The 22,519-nt window shown below is 31.6% G+C and overlaps 1 protein-coding gene and 1 pseudogene across 1 annotated transcript; one reads left to right on the forward strand and one right to left on the reverse strand.

Annotated features, from left to right (window-relative positions):
* The first annotated feature begins 3,282 nt into the window (after positions 1-3,282).
* On the forward strand, positions 3,283-7,338 carry LOC123906979 (polygalacturonase QRT3-like). Its single transcript, XM_045957023.1, has 4 exons — positions 3,283-3,789; positions 4,523-4,759; positions 5,480-5,966; positions 6,675-7,338. Exons 1-4 carry the CDS (start codon positions 3,538-3,540, stop codon positions 7,193-7,195), a joined length of 1,497 nt encoding a protein of 498 aa, XP_045812979.1. The 5' UTR covers positions 3,283-3,537; the 3' UTR covers positions 7,196-7,338.
* A 5,968-nt stretch (positions 7,339-13,306) lies between these two features.
* LOC123906983 lies at positions 13,307-22,390 on the reverse strand (annotated as a pseudogene).
* Positions 22,391-22,519: the final 129 nt, after the last annotated feature.

A 22,519-nucleotide genomic window follows, 5' to 3' on the forward strand; every position in this document is an offset into this window, starting at 1 on the left:
TTCATTCACTTCTGGGAATGATTTTTCATTTATTTATCATTGATATATACTATCATCAAATAATAAAATTAAGCAAATAATTAGATAAACATACTAAACACAGTCTAATAAAAGATAATTCCAATGAAATACTAATATAATGTAACGTACTATAATTTTTATAATGCAAATTAAATAGTAACATAATGAAATTAATAATAATTATAATGTAACATATGCTATGAATGAGATTAATTAGTAACTTATTGAAAATAAATTGGAATATTTTTATGCTTTAGCTTTACAATATGATGATACATATTAAATTATTATTATTATTATTTATTTATTTTTAATCAGCATGATATGCATAGATTATACACTATTATTATTATTATTATTATTATTATTATTATTATTATTATTATTATTATAACAATAAATAAAATAAATTCAATAAAAATTATAAATAGCCAAAACTATAAAAAAAATTGATAAAGCTATCCTTCAGGGATGCATGTATATGTATTTTGAATTCTTCTGGAATTCATAAGAAATAATTTATAAGAAGTTCTTCAAGAACTATATAACATCATTATAATGTAAAATTAATCATTTGTGCAATTCTTCAGGAATGCATACAACATTGAGTTCTTCAGGAACTGTATAACATATATTATAATGTAATAGGAATACATATATTGGTGCAATCCTTCAGGGATGCATAAATATATTGAATTATTCATGAGTTCTTCAAAAACTCTATAAATATAATAGATCTTATCAATTATTTTGTACATCCTTCAGGGATGTGTTCCAATTGAATTCATCAAGATTTCATGGAGAACAAAATTTGGATTTTTTAAGTTCTTTAAAAACTATATAATAGATCAAATCAGTTATTTTTTTCAATCCTTCAGGGATTGATATTTTAGAAGCGTAGGTTTATGAATCTTCAGGATTCATATTTTAAAATTTCATCATACTATGAATCTTCAGGATTCATATTTTTTAAAATTTCACTACGATACTTCTGGATCGTAGGCTGTGAATCAATATAAAAAAAACGAAAAAAATAGAATAAAAAATACAAGAAATAAAATTATCACCTCTCATGGTTGCTATACCTTTCTAGAGAGGGGAGAGAGACTATCGTGCTGATAACGTGTTATGAACTATTCCTAAAGAATAACAAGAATAAAGAAGAAGAGATGAAAGGGAGAAGAGAAAGGAATAGACTATTGTATTGTTCTATTCAAGGTGTGTATTTTACATTGTGATATAGTCATATATATATAGGAGATTACATGGGCCAAGAATATGGGCCTAGACAAATGGACATCCACATCTATACTATTCATAACAATCATGAATTAATTTGAATTTTCTTTTTGTTAAGAATTGAATTATCCTTCTAGAAATTTGTGCGGAACTAAAATGAATATTATTTACACTAAATATTAAGATCAACGTAAATTATGTCACCTGATATCTTATCAACAAAAGATTATGTAACCCGATAATAGTGGGTGAAAAAGCATGTATATTTTTTGTTAAGTCAACATATTTACAGAGACTGATAATCTTTTTCTTTTGACAAAGATAACTAATTTTTTATTTTTTTTTTTACAATGAGTGGGAACCCATGGTTTATTTTTCTCAACAAAAGAAATGCTATAAAAGAGTTAATTAATGTGATAAATGAAATAGTCCGTAATTGTTTTGCTACAATATTATTTGGTGTACCTACGATTCTGAGTGGATCTACAAAGGTCAAATTTGTGAAAGTGAACTGTTACAATTTTAACTTAGAAACACAAGTACACACGACTCATCACTCATGTATAACTTTGTGTTTGTCACTTTGTCTATTTTTGTGTTGTGTGTGTAATAGCCTAGTCACCCTACTGACAAAGATTCCGTAGATTGCGCGGTAAATTATGGACCAATCCATTCAACCAAAACATCCTACGATAATGTCTTTCACCTCTTTGAATTTTTTTTTTTTTTTATATAAATTGTTTGATTCCGGAAAGAAGAGAATTCTAATAATTTGAAGTTTAGCTACGACATAAATAAAATATAAATTTTAATTATTTTTACTATGAATTGAACATAAATTCTTTTAAATAATTTATCTTAAGAAAACCTCATTAATTATTTAAATTTAATTTCTTAATTCTTTAAAAATAAATCTATTATGGAGAAGAAAAAGTCATAAAAAACATGCTTAATTACTTTTTATCTCTCATGACCAATATTTTCTATTTTTAAATCATTTTATGCTTCCAAAAATCTGCAAGTCCTTAAGTGGGTTTTTTAATTGAAGAAAAGTCTTTAAGTGAGTTAATATAATCGGGCAATTAAATTTGAGGGAAATTTATCAAGATTAAAATTACAAAAGATAAACGAGGTTTGGTCTAGTGGTTAGTCGTTTGTGTAATATTATGAAATCATAGGTTCAATCATCATTATCAATATTGTAAACAAAAAAAAAAAAAGACTATAAAATAAATATACGTGTCTTCGTGAGTATAACTTAATTGGCAAGAACACTATATGAATTTTTAGTCACTAAGATACTTGAAAAAAAAACACGGAAATGCTTGACCTCGCAAAAATGTTCCTCACGATGCATCTTAAAATGATTTCATTAAACAATTGCCCTAAAATAAAAAATATCTAACTACTAGCAAAAATGCTAAACCTTTCTACGTACCAATATCTAAAAATCGAGCTAGTAAGGTTAAGAGATTTCCGATACATATTTTTACGTCCAACTCTTTGTGTGATAATTTGGTGGATGGCTCAAATTGATACTTTGTGCAACACCACTGCACTTATGTTTTTATATTAAATTTAACATGTCATTATAAATTTACCGGTGAGATAAAGTGAAATGTATCACTCCTGACCAAAAAAAAAAAAAAAAGTGAAATGTATCACTCTTTATGAGAATCATATTTTCTGCTATTTATTTAAAATGAATGAATGAGATTGATCACTTTATAAAACTAAGTTAAAATTTGAACCATCCAATCTTAAATCAACGATTAAGATCAGTTACAATGTTAAACTATGCGAAAATCCTACCTAAGTCAATATCAATCCCTCTTTATAATTATTCCCATTTTCCAATATATTTTTTTTTGTTAAAATCAACTTGTTTGTTTTCTTTTTACTACTTTTTACTTGTCACTTTTTGACTTTTTACACATAGCAAGACAACTACTAAGTTTTGTTATTTTTTATACAATTGTTTTTCTTTTTCATATAATTCCATGACAAGAGTTCGAATTCAACAAAAGTGCCTAGTCCAAACGATCTAAGTGTGTACAATATATATGATAAAATATAACAAAATAGTAATTTTTAATAAATCTAAGTTTTTTTAGGCAAATTAAATCTTAGTTAACCATTCCACAATCTATATATTGATATTTCATCTCCTCTTTCCTTTTGAAGTAATTTCTTCCTTATTTATATGCTCTTACAACATAAGTCCTTTTCAAAAACTGATTATTCAATAATCTGATTTTTTTTCAAACAGATTCACCAATGCAAACCACAATGGCAAGAATAAGTCCATTGTGGTTCATGCTTCTTCTTATGATGGCTTATAGTTCTTCCTATGTAACTCATGCTTATAAGGGTAAGTTACCTTTGAGGATTATTTCTGGTGCCACTCATCATCATGAAGCAATGCTTCAATTGAATGCATTCAAGGTCTCATTCACCAAACATGACTCTATTGCTTCACCACCATCTTCCTTTTCACCCTCTCCTAGCCCTTCTCCTATGCCACCAAAGGTAATTTATCAATCATGTTTATACCTCTTAATTCCCTTCATCTATGTCATTAGTTAAGCATGGTTTTAAATTGTGGTTACGAACATGGATTTAAATTGTGGTCGTAGTCACACCACAAACCTTATACTACTGAAAAATGTGACCGATGAGGTCAAAATTGCAATTGTGATTGCGTTGCGAAGACCTCAATATGTGTTATATTGTGACCGCAATTGCAGTTGGGTACCACAATTTAAAACAATGGTTACGCTGGTGAATATATTATGGAAAAATGTGGCCTATCCGGTCAAAATTGTGGTAATGATTCTGTTGCATAGACCTCAAAATTTGTTATATTTTGGCCACAATTACGGTTATGGACTGCAATTTAAAACTCTGGTTGCGGTTATACTCTAAACCTTTATATTGCGGTCACAAGTGAGGTTACAATGCTATTGTGGAGATCTCAAAATCGGGAAAGGATCCCCTCTAGTGTACTTTACACCGGATTCTCTCCGGTTTCAATCAAGGGCGTTGAATTTTTCTCTCTCTTCTGTTTATGTTTTTTAAATTTTTAATTTGATGGTCATGATGTCACCGGAGGGAAAATGTACGGGAGGGAATCCACTCCCCTCAAAATCCTTTCTATTGTGTTTTGGACCGCAATTTAAAACCTTAACTACTCTTGAAGTTTTTCAATGAAAAATTGTGTTATTGGGCAAGGAAACTTTTTTGAATTTTAATGTTAATGCAGGATCTTAAGAAGCCACATGAGTACCTTGTAACATCATATGGTGCTGATCCAACTGGAAATTCAGATAGCACTGAGGCTCTTCTTGCAGCCATAGCAGATGCTGCAAAAGGTCCAAGTAAAGGGTTTTTGGTGAATGACATAATTGACCTTGGAGGTGCTCAGATTAATCTTGAAGGTGGAAATTACTTGATCAGCAAGCCTTTGCAGTTTCCAGTTGCTGGTGTTGGAAATCTTATGGTATGTTTGATCAAACCATTTTGTTAAATTTCTTCCTTCAAAAAGCAATTTCACCTTTTTAATGAAAAAAAAAATTCTTAGTAAATTATTAGCTCAATGATCTAGAATATGAAGAAAAAAAATTATTTTTCATAAATTATGTACATATTATAGACTATGGTTACTTTGACTATGATTCATAAATTACAGAACAAATGAATTTATTTGAGGAGTGACCATATTCCTATGTGCAATTTGGAATCTTCAAATATGAAAAGGCATAACGACATCGCTATTTCGCTATTTTGTTGAAGCTCTAAAAATGTAATTTTTATCAAAATCATAGTAGCACATTTAATTCTACAAAACTCACATTTAATCTAAACGTATATGTAGTATAAATTTGGAATTATAGTGAATTTGACAAAATTACGATGACATAATAATTTTGTTGAATCTTCAAAAATATAGATTATGCCAAAATCACAATGAAATATTGTGATTCTGACAAACTCACTAGCGTTCCAAACGTACGTACTATTAATATTTTCGCGAGATAGAAAAAAAAAACACTTTCTAGAGAAAAGTAACATTTTATCAATTCTTAAAATAAGAAATTCTAGCAAATCTAAGGCAAAATACATTGTTTTAGTTTTTATTTTTCTTGAGTCAATATACTAAAAGACATCAAATTTGGCCTTAAATTTGACATATAACTTTGATTTTATTTGATGTTAACAGATACATGGAGGAAGTATAAGAGCCTCAAACACTTTTCCACCAAACAAAAATCTAATTGATTTATCAAACTATGGTTCAACTTCACACTCCTACAATTATGAATACATAACTCTCAAAGATCTCTTTCTAGATTCAAACTTCAAAGGTGGAGGAATTTCAATCACAAACTCACTAAGAATCAACATAGATAATTGTTACATAACACATTTTACAACAAATGGAATTTTAGTCCAAAGTGGTCATGAAACATACATTAGAAATTGTTTCATTGGTCAACACATAACTGCAGGAGGTGACAAAAATGAAAGAAAATTTTCAGGCATTGGAATTAGCCTTCAAGGGAATGATAATGCAATCACTGATGTTGTGATTTTCTCTGCTGCTATTGGAATTATGATTACTGGTCAAGCAAATATAATTTCTGGTGTGCATTGTTATAATAAAGCTAGTGGATTTGGTGGCACAGGAATTTATTTGAAACTACCAGGTTTGTTATAATTTTCTATTTTATTATTTATAAATATATCATTTTTTAACAATTAAAAAATAATTAATAAAACCATTACCAAAATAAATAAATAAAATTATGTTTTACTTTTTAGTCCTTGTGATTTTTTGTCTTTTGACCAGCAAATATACCACTCTTTTATCGTAAGGTGTCAGTTCAGTGGTAAGAGTTTGACTTTATAACTTTAAAGTATGAAATTCAAATCTCATTTAGGACGGTTGTAAGATGACTATTAGTGTTATTTCCACTAATAATAAAGGCTAAATTGCACTTTTGACACTCTAACTTTCACAAATTTGCGATTTTGACCCTTTAACTTTCATAATAGCACTTTTGGCCTCCTAACTATCACAAAATTGCGATTTTGACCCGATAACCAAGTCAACGGGCATATGACAAGTGACTCAATGACACATCATCATATGTGGCATGTGAGTCACTTGCCACATGTGCGTTGATTTGATCAAAATAGTGACGGGTCATCCTTTTGCAAAATGGGCTAAAGTTAGGGGCCAAAAATTCTATTATGAAAGTTAAGAGGCCAAAATCGCAAATTTGTGAAAATTGAGGGCCAAAAGTGCAATTTAACAAAAAAATAAACAATTTTTTAAAAAATTAAGGACCAAAAGCATATATTTAAACTTGTTACTATTCAGAAATTTATTCTATATCTAATATTTCTAACAGGTTTAACACAAACAAGGATTGTAAATTCTTACATGGATTACACAAACATTGTTGCTGAAGATCCTGTTCAACTTCATATCTCAAGTAGTTTCTTCCTTGGTGATGCAAAAATTGTTCTAAAATCAATCAAAGGTGTTGTTAATGGTCTCAACATTGTTGACAACATGTTCTCCGGATCAAATCATGGTGTTGAAATTGTGAAGCTAGACACATCAATTACTCCTTTTAATCAAATTGAACAAGTTTTTGTTGCTAGAAATGTTGTGAATGGTATGAATTTAAAGGCTACTTCAGCAATGATATCTATGCATGGAAATGGAACTTCATGGATTGCTGATTTTAACAAAATTTTGATTTTTCCTAATCTTATTAGAAATGTTGAATATTCTCTAAGTGCTAGTGGTAACACATTTCCTAATCATGCTCTTAGAAATGTGTCTCATAATATTGTTGTGATTGAAACTAATGAGGTTGTGACTGCAAATATTTATGTCAAAGTGGATCAAGGTATTACAAGTTGATGGAATTTTTTATGGTGGTGGCTAGAAAATTGAGTCATCAAGATCTGAAGAGGGAATTTTGCACATATATGGTTGTGAATGTTTTTTTTTTCTTTGGATAACATTAAATACAACCATACTATTATTTTCATTTTTTATATATATAGTAATCTGGTGGTTATATATACTTGCACATTTTAGTTAAATGTGGAGAAATGTAAAATTTCAGGTTCAAATTTAGTCGCTTGAAATTAACATTCTTACTGTTATCAACTAAGTTGTAGTTACGAGTATTAGTTAATAAATGAGGTACGGTCAAAAAAAAATAAACGAGGTATATATATTTTTTCTTTGGATAACCTTATATATATTTTACCGGATGTTATTACTCAAAGTATTCTTTGGTTACCTATCAATTATTATTTACCGTTATTAATATTGCTTTGCTGGCTATCTATACTCACTATAAGATTGTTGATTATTTTTCTGAAAACGTGTTAATTTAAGGAATTCATTCCAAGATCATATGAGAAAATCATTTGTTTGAAAATATCATCTATTTGAATACATGAAAATTTTAATATGGATCACTTTTCAATATTTCAATGTAAACCGGTACTTCGAAAATATTTGATATTTTATCGATTGCATACGTTGTTGTTTGTAAGTATAAGTTAACTTATAGTGGATATATAATAAATTAATTTATAGTGAATGAATTTACAATAGTTTATCGATATTGGAAAAGTTGGTTAATTAAATTTATAGTATTTTGTAAAATTAGCCGTTAAACTAATTTATAAATATAAAATGGGCTTGTTGCTATTGAAACCCCTATTGTTGTTCCCACTGTGAAGAGGTAGTTGCCCATTCATCCCTTTTTCCTCTAACGCAACCATCCATTTATGAGCCATAAAACACAAGAAAAATAGGATCTGCAAATATGGACATCAGAACATGAAAAATTCGATGACTTAAAAAAAATTCAGCATCAGACATGTTCGTTATTGATGGAATAGGAAGAAGGTGGCAGGGTTTCTTATATACATTGGATCCGTTCGCCACTAAAGTAGCGAAAACTTTCACTCCATTTACTACTTAAGTATGAGATGGAAAACACTTTAAAATTTTTTGGAATGATATCTTCAAACATGTTGAATTTGAATTTTTTTTTTCTTTCACATCCGCTACTTAAGTAGTGTTCGCTAGTTAATCAGCGGGCATAAGTAATTTTAGAATTTTGCAGAAGACTTAGGGTGCTAAAAGAAAAGGTTTTGTATTGGAACCATCTTAAGCCCATCCTGTTCCTACACTATGTTGTTGAAGGGCCAAAACTGCTCATACTCAAGAAAACTTCTCAACCCACCACAACATTACTCGTTCACCCCTTAGTGTGCAAAAAAATTCAGAAAATATGTTCCGAAGTATTTTTCTAACTTAAAATTTACACTATAAAAATTCGGAAAACGTTTTCTGAATTTATTGGGGGTGAACGAGAAATATTTTGGTGGGTTGAGAAGTTTTCCGTACTCAAACGGGTGGATGTTTTTCAATTTTTTTAGTCCACGACAAAAATTAAAGTACCACTTGTTAATGGTTAATACTGACCGTTCATTTTCTTGTTGGTGAATGTTGACCGTTGATCTGATCCTATATTAAACATATTTGAGAATATATAATTATTTACATTCTTAATACTATAACTTGTGAGTCACTATTGGTACACAACTGTCACTGTAATGACAAATACCCATGACCAACTTAATAATGTATTATTCGAGCAATACTCAATTAAATTGACAAGTGCTTATAAGTTATACCTATTATAATTATTATGGTGCCTTTGAAGTTTAACATAAAAAAGAGTGTATACTTTCAATCCTATTATTTGCACTTAACATTACTTGTCAATTTAGCAATGATATTAAACTTCCACAAATAAAATTTCAATTAAAAGAGATATTCACATTTAATATCGGATATACATAAGATAAAATTACCTTTTGCGTAGGAAACTCATGAAAATCTAAAAATAAATTTACAAGTAATGTGCACCATTTATCGACTCAAATTTACTCTTTTAAGTTAATCTCATTTATTTTGAGTGATTAATCTCAACAACTATACACCTTAATTAGTACTTTAATTTAGACCACAAAATATACGCATATCAAATATCACAAAGGTGAAATATTAATGCATAAAATATCCATTATGAAATGCATAAAGTAGAAAATCCAAAAACCCCTCAAAAGTAAAAGGAAAGAGTCCTTGAAATGCCACGCTAACAAAGTTATTGGCTGTCAAGACAATCCACACCTTAACCTTATCCCATCTTTGAGAGCAACTCACAATCAAGTCCCTACCTATACTATACAAGCACCATACAATCAACTCAATAATTAGGAAACAACAAATTAAGAAAAATATCCCACTAACCCATTTCCTTTTCATCATTAATTATTTTCATAATGTTCAAAATAAATAGAAATTTATGAGGTTAAAGACTTTTTCAAACAAGACTAATGATAACATATAAGCCAAGTCAATGCATATGCTTTCCTCATATAATAAAATAAAATCCATAATGTTAACAGCCTAACATACACTCTTGTTTGATATAGGTAGAAGATTCCTTCATTATGCCAATATATATTAATCAAGCTGATAAGGATTCAACTCATATCTCACAAAAAATCGAATTCAAATCTCGTAGTTGATGTGAGAATTTCGTTGGTGGACAATAAATAAATACTTTTATCGGTACTAGTTGAGTCTTGAGGCTTTTCTGATATAGTGAGCTCGCTAAGAGAATGCTAATTTACATCCAATTAAAAACATTCTTAGAATTGAAAGTTGAACTTAACTCAACTCTATAAAATCGGCTTACAAAGTGATGATTGCCTCTACTTTATAAACATATACATGTCATCTCATAACCTATGTGAGACTTCTAATTAATACATCTCATCGCGTCCAGCACTATTGGGCTTGAAATGCGGATATAATTGGTCGATTGCCCTATCATAAACCTAATTAATAACATGCGACCCATCACTATTTCAGCGAATAATACTATGATATCATCTTAGAATTAACAGTTGGGTTTAACTTAACCTTACAAAACTGAATTGTAAGATGATGATTACCTCTACTTCATAAATACTCCGTCTGTCCCATATTATAAGCAAAAAAAATTACTTTTTCTTGTCCCAAATTATAAGCAAAAACAATTCTCTTTTATCATTTTCAAGATTTACTTTTATTTATTCTCATGAAATTTAATGCAAATTGAATTTAATTTACACTCTCTTCTTTTCCCTATAATCAATGACCAATAAAAATTCTTTTTATATCTTTCAATGAAACTTATTTCAAGAAAAACACAAAAAGTCATACTTCAAATTATTATATTTAACTTTTTTTAGTAAGTGTGAAAATATTTTTTTTTTCTTCTTATAATATGGGACGGAGGAGTATATATATTCAGACCATTTTGCAATTGACGGAAGAATTAACAAAGAATACATATTTGGACAATATACAAGATATAAAAAGATTCTTCATTATTTTATTACAAATACTAGATAACTTTGTTGGGGCTATTCATGTGAACAACCAAAAGTCTTTTTTCTTGGTGTGTGAAGAAAAAAGTTGAGTTCCAAAGAAGAAAGAAGAAAATGAACAAGTGTATTTCACTATTGTTCCTTATCTTATTGATCCAACTACATCTTCACAAAACAACATCATTGAAAGTGAATGATTGTTTCTCAGAAGATTGTCTCATCAACAATGATTTTGATTCAGAATTCTCTATGAGTTCTCATGCAGCAAGGATGCTTTTGGATTTAAGTCAAACTCAAACAGGAAGAACTGGTAATGAAAATGGTGCTGCTGTTAAGTGTCCTATAAAACAAGGCTATCGTTCTTGCTTGCCTTCAAAAAATGGAGGTGGACCTAACAATAGATGTGGTACTTATAATAGAGTTTGTTAAGAAAATTAATCTTGATTTTCTTTTCATTAATTCAAGATATTATTGGAATAATTAATCTTGGACGTGTTTCCATTTTGTGTTTATATATATATGTGATTGTGTTGAAACTTTAATGTGAAGATGTAATTGTTATGAGTTATTTAATGTTTTATATTAATTATCTGTGAATTTTGTTGTTGTGAATAATTCCAATTGGCTCAATAAATACACACTTAAGTTTATGTTTCTCTGGTTTGAAGGAACATATCTCAAGTTTGTTTTTCATACTACATATTTGATTAATTTTTGTATATTGTGTTTTTTGTTCAAAGTTAAATTATATGGATCCATATAGTTTTTCTGATTGATCTAGTTCTAGAAAATTTGAGAAAGTTGCTAGATTTCAGATCAACATCTGAAATGGTTTCATAGTTCATACCTATTGTGAATGAACTTTCAAATTAGAATTTAATTTCAAAATATAAAACTCTACTTTCATATTGTCATAAAAGATGTTTATTTTCATATAATTTTAAAAAACAGCTAAGTTATACCATATTGAAATTTTAACATAGATCCTCTCCTCATATTTGTAATCCCAAATGAAGAGAAATTAAATTTAAGTATTTATTGACAATTGATGAAAGCACTCCAATGGAATAATTTTCCAATCACACTATACACAAGAATGAATATTGCAGCACACCAATACTCATAGTTAAATCCTTTTAACTTGAGAACATCTTCAGACATGTAACTCCAAATGGTCATCATCAACTTGTATATCATAATCCAGCAGCATCAGCACCTCAAAACATGATAATATTACCACCAAAACAACCTTTAAGCAACCATTTTGTCTCAATAGAAGCTTTAAGCTTAAAGATATGTTGGGAGATGTCAGTCCTTAAATGTTCCCAAGTTATTTTGAAGGATTAGTCTCTGCATTTGTGCATAAAGTCACATTGGTTTACGGAGGAAAAATAAGAAGAAGCTTTAGGCACGTCAAATACTAGCTTTAAGCATCCACACACACTTCACTAACACATCCAAAACAAATTCAACTACATATTTCAAGATCCAAATCACCCTTCCGAAAATAAAAGACAGCCTCTATAGGGAGCAGATCATAAACAAGGTACACCATCATCATAGTTTGACTCAAGACATCCACAGCAGCAGCATCCCAGCAACCAAAGAGACTCAAGCAACTTACGAACATATTGTACATCAGGAAAGGCGAGGTAGTCGTAAAAACCATCCAGCAATGCGCATACACCCTGGAGTGGACAAATCATATAGCTTCCATCAAGCACAGGTAGCCTCTGCAGGAAAGTAACATTCTCGTCGAGCAATAAAGCAGCCCTATAACTATTTCACAAGCAAGACCTCGGCAGAGAAACTACCAAACAACATTTATGATTAAAAAAATGGTTACTACATTTTGTGTGAGTTAAGAGCCAATCAACCACAGGGACCATCATCAATTTCAATTGAGAAACACCTGTGAAGAGAAATTTACCAAGAACATCCTACTTACTAGGTTCAGTCTAGGAAGAAAGGGTTATCATGGTGAAGCTATTGTGTCCATTATGCTGGCAGGCTGTTGAAACAGAAGTTCGCGGTTCGCCTATTTATGCACTGCAACATGACCGAAATGGCTTACATATTCTATTCACTTTGAAGATTCATGCCCCAGATAGTACTTATCTGAATACTTGGCAGTTAGAGTGGTTTACATGTTACACACACATATATATATAAATAACCTATGAAAAATCTGAGTTTCTTTTTGGCAACCAATCTGCCATATATACTATCATTCAGGACTAAAGAAGTTTGCTAAACTAGGTTGATGACTATCCTGTTCAATTTTTTGTATGGTTAGAATAGCTAATCATTCAGGGACTATAGTGAGAGCGTCTCAGACGTTTAGGAACCCAAATAACTGTTTACTCAAAAATAAAGTTATGCAGGTTGCTGTAGATGTTCATTGTTCAAATCAGAGTTTCTTCTTGGCAGCCATATATCCTATCATTCAGGACCAGAAGTTTGCTAAACAATTAAATGATATAGGTATTGAGTCTATTTTATTAAAATGTTTTTTTTTTTGTATATAGACAAAATGGCAAAACCGTTATAAATTCACACACACAAGTGGAGGAACCGTTAACAATTTCGGCATTTCTTGCGAGTTGAGCTAGGGCTTGTGAACTATTAAAATGACATTTAAATGGTACATGACAGGGAAAAATTGTAACAGACCAAACTCTCACCTCTCTTTGGAATACAAAAATTCACAATGGATTAAATCTAGAAACTTGAGCCAAAAATAGAAAACAATTGTTGCCATGACAAAGATTTGGATGCACCATAATAATTGATTTTTGCGGGATTAAATCTAACTTTCATTGATTCATTCCACTCGGTTTTTCTTCTTTCTGTTCTGATTGAAGTCATCGGTGGCCTCATCTTCAGTAGAGAATCTCTTCACAGAGCGTTCATTTTCATCACCTCTACAAGCAACATTCAAATCATGTGCATCATATACCAGATAAACTGCTGTCTTCTCCACAATGAAATCATTCTCGAAAACAAAAATGACCTCGACACTGCTACCGGGTTCTATACTTGATACTACCCTCTTCCACTCCTCATCTTCAAAGGAGCTTAATGCCTCTCTCTTATAAACCTGAATGGTGGCCTTTGTGTAATTTTTCACCAACACGTTTTTAAGGCCATCTGAGGTTATGTTATCCGGGGTTGAAGTATAAACAATGCACATCAGTGTCTTCAAGTTACGCCCTTCCACTTGAGGGACTTCAAAAGTTACAGAAGAACATCTAGAATAAAAGATTAACCAATATGGATAACTATCACCTGGTAGAAAACAACCACCATTCCCATTGACATCCATATTCTGTGAAAGTAAAGATAGACTCAAAATTAATTTGATAAGTATATTAATACCACCTTATAACAATTAAAGATACAAATTTTTTCATAAGGTTATTAATCATAATTTAGTTGTTAATTTTTTGAAGGTACAATATTTGCTTCGATTGATAAAACAGATTATCAGTCCACTTTAAAATGTCATATTAACTAAAAATCGAGAGTATGTCAAACCTGTAAAATTATCTCTTTCAGAATATTGGCGACCTGGCAATTCATTCCCATTCGAATTAACCACGACTTAAAGGAATGTTTTGATCCTGAAACGTGCACTTGACTGCAACAATGAATAAAGGTAGAAACAATAGTATTTGACACTTGTGATGTAGTTGCAGTTGATTCCAATTCCTTAGAATTTGTAGCATATAAAGCATCCAAAATTAGTTTTGCATCTAGAGAAAGTTGATCTTCAGAGTTGCAATCCACCCAAAGACTTCGAAGCCTTTGATCGTGGTTAGAAAAAGAAGATAGTTCATGGGAACTACTACTTGGTATATCTACAGAAACAAGAGATGACATGGTAGCAGATGTTTGAAAGGATAGATTGGATGAGAGATTTTTTTCTAGTGACATCCAAGACGAAATGATAGATGGAAACCAATCACTTGAAAATCCCTCACATCTGCAGAAAGAAATATATCCAATTCTTTTTAAGTTTACCACTGAAAAAGGAACTCTTGTTATTGCAGTGTTATTTGCGATCAGAGCGGTTAAAGATTCCATCTGTTCTAAGTCCTCTTCTAACTTGTCAATCTTTAAACAACCAGAAAGAATGAGAGTTTTCAAAGATTTCAACTTATAGATGCTTCTTGGGAGGCTACATAGGCTAATACAGTCTTCCAAATTTATCAGAAGAATTTTTTTGAGATGTCCAATGCTAGGAGAAACCTCAGACAACTTTCGACAATCTTTGAGTACTAGCTTTTCAAGATTAGGCATGTTCGAAAAGTCAGGGCTTTGTGTTAGACGGTGAGAATGACTAAGATTGAGAATTTTCAGCTTCTCCATCCTCTGCAAAAACATAAATATTTTGAGGTAATTAGGGAAACGGCTTTGTGTGAGATCGTGAGAAGTGATAAATAACTCATGAAGTGCGAAAAACTATAATCGAAAGTAATACCAGGGTCTTCTTCCACACAAGTTCGAAATTACAGTGCTCTAACTCGAGGGAAACTAAATTTTCTCGATAGAAGTTTGTAGGTAAGTGGCTTAACCGATTCCATGACAGCCATCTCAGATCTCTAGAAACATATTCAAAATCTCCATCAAGTTTTACCTCGTCAAGTTGAAGCAATCTAAGTCTCTCCATATTTTCAAATGCTTTAGTCCTAAAACATTTTGCATTACCTCTAGGCAACTTCAAAGCCAGTCCCGTAACATTTCCTTTCCCCTGTGAAACATGCACAAATTAAAGCATCAACGCGGATATGAAACTTGCCATGATTTTAAAAAACGAGTATATGAAATTCTTACATTTTGTTTTGATAATACGTCAATCACATCCTCATGAAACCACAATCTGCTACGTTCCTCAGGCCTCCTTGGTGATTCTTCACGAATGATTTCTCTTCCCATATCTCGCAACAAATCATGCATTCCAAGCCTATTCCTATAATCTATAATCACGAGGCTTCGCTCAACAAGGACACTTATTCCAATTTCTGCAGAAAGTCCACAGTCATTTAATATAAGTATAACATCATCTCGGTCCATCCCAATAAGAAAACAAGCTATGTCAAGGAATATTTCTTGTTGATCATCATCATCTAAACCATCATAACTTATTCTTAACTTGTTCTGCACTTTAACATTGGGAATTCTTCTGAGTTTCTCCAAGACAAGTTCCCACTGTGATTCCGTCCTATTAAACAAATAAGACCCAAGGACTTCGAGAGCTAGCGGCAATCCCTTAGAATATTCAACAACATCTTTGGAAATTCTAACAAAATCTCCTTTAGGACTCGCTTGCTTGAATGCATTCCAACTAAAAAGTTCAAGTGATTCATGTTCATTCATTATTGTCATTTCGTATATTTTGTCAACTCTCCCTCTAAGCAAATGCAGATCTCTGGTTGTGATGATTATTATACTCCCTGAACCAAACCATTCACGGCTTCCACACAAAATATTTAGTTGGTCTAATGTACTCACATCATCGAGTACAATAAATTGGGCATGTAAAGAGTCGAAATTGTCCAGGTGGAGCAGTATTTGAAGACTTTGAGGCAAGTACTAGCAACATCTTCCTTGTTTTGGGAGATGATGATGATCTTATCTAGAAGATAAATTGTGCATGTCCTTGTGGTATTTCCGCTATACCATGCAAAAGGACAAGTTATTGCTAGCAGATTCAGAACAACATAGGGGATCGATGTTTATTGATGCAAGGTGTGTGGTGAGATGTGTCGATGGCTGAAGAAATTTCTGAAAGTCAACATGGGAGCAAGGTTTCGATGTGAAAAAAATTCTTGGAATAATTCAAATCCAAGTGAAGTGTACTCTTTATGATGGAATATGATTTGTCGGTATAGACAACGAAAGCGGAATACAAAACTTATGTATTATTTTCAATCAAGGTGTAGATTGTTGATGTTGGGTTGAAGATCTACATGTTGGAAAATATATTACGGTGGAATATGATTACCGGTTGAATGATCGTTCTCCGGTTTGGAGTTTCCGCACAAGGATAAAAATCAAATCTACTATAAGGATAAAGCAAAATCAAATGTACTATATGGTAAGGATTATCAACTTTTAACTTTTTCACCTGAGAGTCCAAACACAAACTATTGCAATAAAAATTCAAAATAGAGTACTTCTCTTAAACTTGGTACAACAATTAGAGTCACTACAAATTAGATATGACATAAAAAAATTATAACAGAATAAATTATGATCATTCACCTCTCTAATCCAGAAACTTCAGCCACAAATGGAAAACAATTGTTGCCAATACAAAGCCTTGCAGACACCATAAGAATTGATTTTTACTGAACCATTGTTTTACCATCTTTCGTTCCACTTCATTTTTCTTCTTTCTGTTCTCATTGAAATCATCAGTAGGCTCCTCGTGAGTAGAGATCCTCTTGGCAGTGCATTCATTTTCACCGTCGCTGCAAGCAATGACATTCAGATCTGGTACATGATATAGCTCCTCCAATTCCTCGCCAATCGGCTTATCATATACCAGATAAACTGCTGTCTTCTCCACAATGAAATCATTCTCGAAAACAAAAATGACCTCAACTCTGTTACCGGGTTCTATACTTGATACTAACCTCTTCCACTCCTCATCTTCAAAAGAGAATAATGCCTCTCTCTTATAAAGCTGAATGGTGGCCTTCGCGTAATTTTTCACCAACACGTTTTTAAGGCAATCTGAGGTTATGTTATCAGGGGTTGAAGTATAGACAATACACATCATTGTCTTCAAGTTACGCCCTTTCACTAGAGGGACTTCAAAAGTTACAGAAGAACCTTCAGAACTAAAAGTTAACCAATTTGGATAACTATCGCCGGGGAGGAAACAACCACCACTCCCATTGACATCCATGTCCTGTAAAAGTAAAGATAAGTTCAAAATTTAATTGACAATTGCATTTTTCTTGTGCATTTGTTATCAATTATGTTAAAGTGTATATCTTGAAAAAATGTATAGACGATCAATCTTCCACACGCTTACACGTATCATGTAAGCTGTCATTGACAGATTGTAAAATTTGTCAGAATTTCGACAATATTTTAATTTTAAGTATTTTACACACCTTTGGCAAATAGTTCTATGTATAGAAATACATGTACTGTTATAGAAATATACTACACTAAAGAATTCAAATGTACATAAAAAGCGGGGAGACACAGAGAAAGAGTCCGTCAAACCTGTAAAATTTTCTCTTTTGAGAACATTCGTGACTTGGCAATTCATTCCCATTTGAATCAAAAGAAACTCCAAGGAATGGTTTGATCCTGAAACATGCACTTGACTGCAACATTGAATTAATGTAGAAGTAACCATATTTGATACCTGTGACTTAGCTACAGTTGATTCCAAATCCTTAGAAACCGTAGCAAATAAAGCATCCAATATTATTTTTGCATCGAGAGAAAGTTGATCTTCGGAGTTGCAATCCACCCAAAGACTTCGGAGCCTTGGAAGGTGTTTAGAAAAAGATGATAGTTCGTGTGAAATTTTTTGGGGGACATCTAAAGACACAAGAGATGACACGGAAGTCAGTGTTTGAAACGGGGAATGTAGATTATTTGTTGGTGACATCCAAGACATAATGATAGATGGAAACACATCACATGAAAATCCTTCATATCCACACAAAGAAATATATCCAATGCTTTTTGACCTTACTAATGAAAAAGGCACTCTTTTAATTGATGTATTGTTTGCAAGCAGAGTGGTCAAAGATTCCATCTGTTCCAAGTCCTCTTCCAATTTGTCAATCTTTAAACAACCAGAAAGAATGAGAGTTTTTAGAGATTTCAACTTATATATACTTCTTGGAAGGCTTTGAAGACTAATGCAATCTTCCAAATTTATCAGCAGAACTTTATTGAGAAGTCCAATACTATTTGAAACCTCTGACAACCTTGGACAATCACTGAGTACTAGTTGTTCAAGATTAGGTAAGTTTGAAAAATCTGGAGACTGCGTCAGATAACGAGAATGACTAAGATTGAGGATTTTCAGTTTCTCCAACTTCTGCAAACACAAGTGTTATATACAAAACGTGGTGAATAAGCTTAAAAAATACATGGAATATCACAAAGCTTAAGAATGGGAATTAAAATGCAAAGACTTTTTGGTATTACTTTTTCAAATTTATCTGAAACATGGCTACATTTCTGGTTTTCTGTATATAATGTCTCATAATTATCAAAGCCTTCAAAACCGGATGATTAACACCAAAAGATTTTCCATGATGGTACAGGCTAAATATAAATAAGACTCGATATTTTATTATACAATCTAAAATTTAATTTTGTTCATGCTTAGTGTAAAAGCCTTTATGCGATCTATCTATTGCTAACTCATTTTTGAAGTTTCATTATCACAACCATTTGACGACTTTTAATGATTTGACAAGACATTATCGAAAATTTTGAACTCATACCTTAATTACTTAAGTATTTCGAAAATTTTGTAATATTAAATTTTATTAGAATTAATGTTTCTATGTAGAAAATAATGTGATTCACAACTTGAATATTTGGGAAACTTTCTATTAAGGAACTTGCAAGTTTTAACAGATAGTCCAAAGATGAAAACTATGTCTAAATGACCATAGAACTGCGAAAAACTGAAATGAAAATCAATACCTGAGTCTCTTTCCAAAGAAATTTGATATTGCTGTTTTCTAACTCAATGGAAACTAAATTTCCTTGATAAAAGCTTGAAGGAATACATTTTAAAGGAAATTCATTCCAAGAAAGCCATCTCAGATTTTTTGAAAGATATTGAAAATCTCCGTCAAGTTGTATACCACCAAGTTGAAGCAATCTGAGTCTTTTCATCTTCCTGAATGCTTTAGTACTAAAGCATTTTGCATTTTCTCTTGCCAACTTCAAAGTCAATCCCTCAACAGTTTTTGTTCCCTGTGCATGTAAAAACAACAAGATGTAACCGATTATTTGTTACCAAAAGCCAAGAAGAACATAATGATTTACAACCAACTAAACAATTTTACAGGTTGCAACCAAACTAACATTTAAAGTTCTTGTGATAATCAACAACAAATATGAATATTACAACGAAATATGTTTTACTTCCTTAATATATTTAGATACTTTAAGTCAAGATAAAAATAAAGTATATGAATTCTTACAGTCTCCTCTGATAATACATCAAGCACATCTTTATCAAACCACAACCTACTACGCTCCTCAGGCTCCTTTGGTGATTTCTTGCGAATGATTTCTCTTCCCATATCACGCAACAAATCATGCATTCTAACTTTGTTCCTATCATCAATAGTTACCAGGCTTCGCTCAACAAGGACATTTACTCCAATTTCTGCAAAAAGCTCACAACCATTTAAGATATGTATAGCATCATTTCGATCCATCCCAATAAAGAAACAAGCAATGTCAAGGAATATTTCTTTCAAGGTGTCGTCATTTAAACCATCATAGCTTATTTTTAACTTTTTTTGTACTTCATTATTAGGAATTCTTTTGAGTTTCTCCAATACACATTTCCACTCTGCTATTTCCCTATCAAACAAATATGATCCAAGGACTTCAAGAGCTAGAGGCAATCCCCCAGAATACTCAACTACATTTCGAGAAATTTCAAGAAAATCTTCTTTAGGACTTGATTTCTTGAATGCATGCCAACTAAAAAGTTCAATTGAGTCACTTTTATCCATTTCTTTCATTTTGTACACTTGGTCAACTCTATTCCCTCTAAGTATGTGCATATCTCTAGTTGTGATGATTATTCTACTCCCCGAACCAAGAAATTTATGACTTCCACATAAAGCATTTAGTTGGTCAATTGTACTCACATCATCTAGTACAATAAGTACTCTTTTATGGAAGAGTCTATCCTTTAATAAACTTTTTCCTGACTCAATGCTCTGTATCTTAGTTTTTGTTTCTTTGCAGATATCAAAGAGAAGTTGTTCTTGTAAATAAACTTGCCCAGATGTTTGCTCCCAAACTTCCCTAATATTTGCAAGGAAGGTCCCTTCTTCAAAATTGCGGCCAATTTTATTGTAAACAGCTTTTGCAATGGTAGTTTTACCTACTCCTCCCATGCCCCACATTCCTAATAATAAAATACCATTTGATTGTTTGATGTTTAACCGTTGGATCATATCTCGTACTCGAGATTCGACTCCCACTGGATTGTCAACAATGAACAAATCTGTCTTGTCAAGCAAACGTGTAACATTTCTAACGATATCTTTGATTGCCTCCATTTCATTCCTACAAAATATGAACATGCACAAACACATTTTTTAAGTTGATTTGGGATTGCAAATTTTATTAAAGTGATTTATATTTAAAGATAGAGGCAATAATAAAGTGTGCACTTCAATAGAAAATTACTTAAGGTAAAAATGGTATGATTTATGAGAAAAATGCTAACATGCATGCTTAAGGAGCTAAATGTAAAAATAATTTATTAAAACTTGTGCATTTAATTTATTAAAAACTAAATTTGTTATACTATTTTAATGCAAGATTCCTACTTTAACATGTGCAGCAGATATTAGTATTACCCTTATCAAGAAAGAATGAAACAAGTCTCTTCAAAAAAAAGAAAGAAAGAATGAAACAACTCAAATTACCTAGAATTTAGGACAACAAATCCGGCAAGGCCAGATGCCTCTAGGAGTGCATTTTCCCACCTTGGCTTCAATTTCATCGACTTGGTGGCTTCCACCTCGGAAAGCGACTTTTCTTTCTCCTTTGAAATATTTCTGTTCAAAAGATTTTGAAATCCTTTTCCAAACTCACCAGTTTGATAACGTACTTCAGAGGGATCTACACCGTAGAACACCGGAAGAACCACTTGCCCTATGGTTTTGTTACACTCCATTATTTTCTCTAACTCTTGCAGACACCATTGTGAATTCGCATAATTCTTTGAGAAAACAACAAGAGCAATTTGAGACTCTTCAATTGCTCGCAGTAGTGATTTTGAAATGTGATCTCCCCTTCGAAGCGAGTTATCGTCCCTAAAAATTTTAATTCCGGCATTTTGAAGTGAAGCATACAGATGTGAAGTGAAGGATACACGAGTGTCTTCTCCTCTAAAACTTAAGAACACTTCATGGATCTTTAATATATCCCGCTGATGAGAAAAAGCTACAAAAAAAATATAGTAATGTGTGGCTTAACAACAAAATTCATGTAAATGTAATATAATTAAACAATTAGAGTTTAATTTTGATATTTGGTTCGGTCAGTGTAAAAAGATATACCGTATTGGTGAATTACAGTCAATGTGTTATTATAATTAAAATCAAACATTTTTTACAATCTAACTGTTAAGATTGATTGTCAGTGTATAAAATATTTATGAACTAAATCTATAAAATAATTTATTCACTTTTTTGTATCGGTTGCAATTTCGATGAGGAAGACTTACACATGGATGAGATGTGGCAGAATTGTTGAATGATGGAATGGCAGACTTGGCCGTGCAACTGCAAGTGCAGAGGAATAAAACAGATAAGACAAAATTGGTGAGTGTAAAACCTTTCTAACAGTCTTTTAAACCAAACCTTAGATCAATTGGAGAAAAATGAAAATTTGGATAGGGAGTAGCAGTTGTTGCCAACTTTATAATTACTTACATCAAGGAATTTCTGTATCCCTTCCTGTAAGAGTCAGAATGCAACCAAGTCATGTAGACTTAGTCAAGCCATACAAATAATGCATGTTGGAATATTTTATT

This window comes from Trifolium pratense, linkage group LG2 (assembly GCF_020283565.1).
Source record: "Trifolium pratense cultivar HEN17-A07 linkage group LG2, ARS_RC_1.1, whole genome shotgun sequence".
In the NCBI taxonomy this organism is placed as follows: Eukaryota; Viridiplantae; Streptophyta; class Magnoliopsida; order Fabales; family Fabaceae; genus Trifolium; species Trifolium pratense.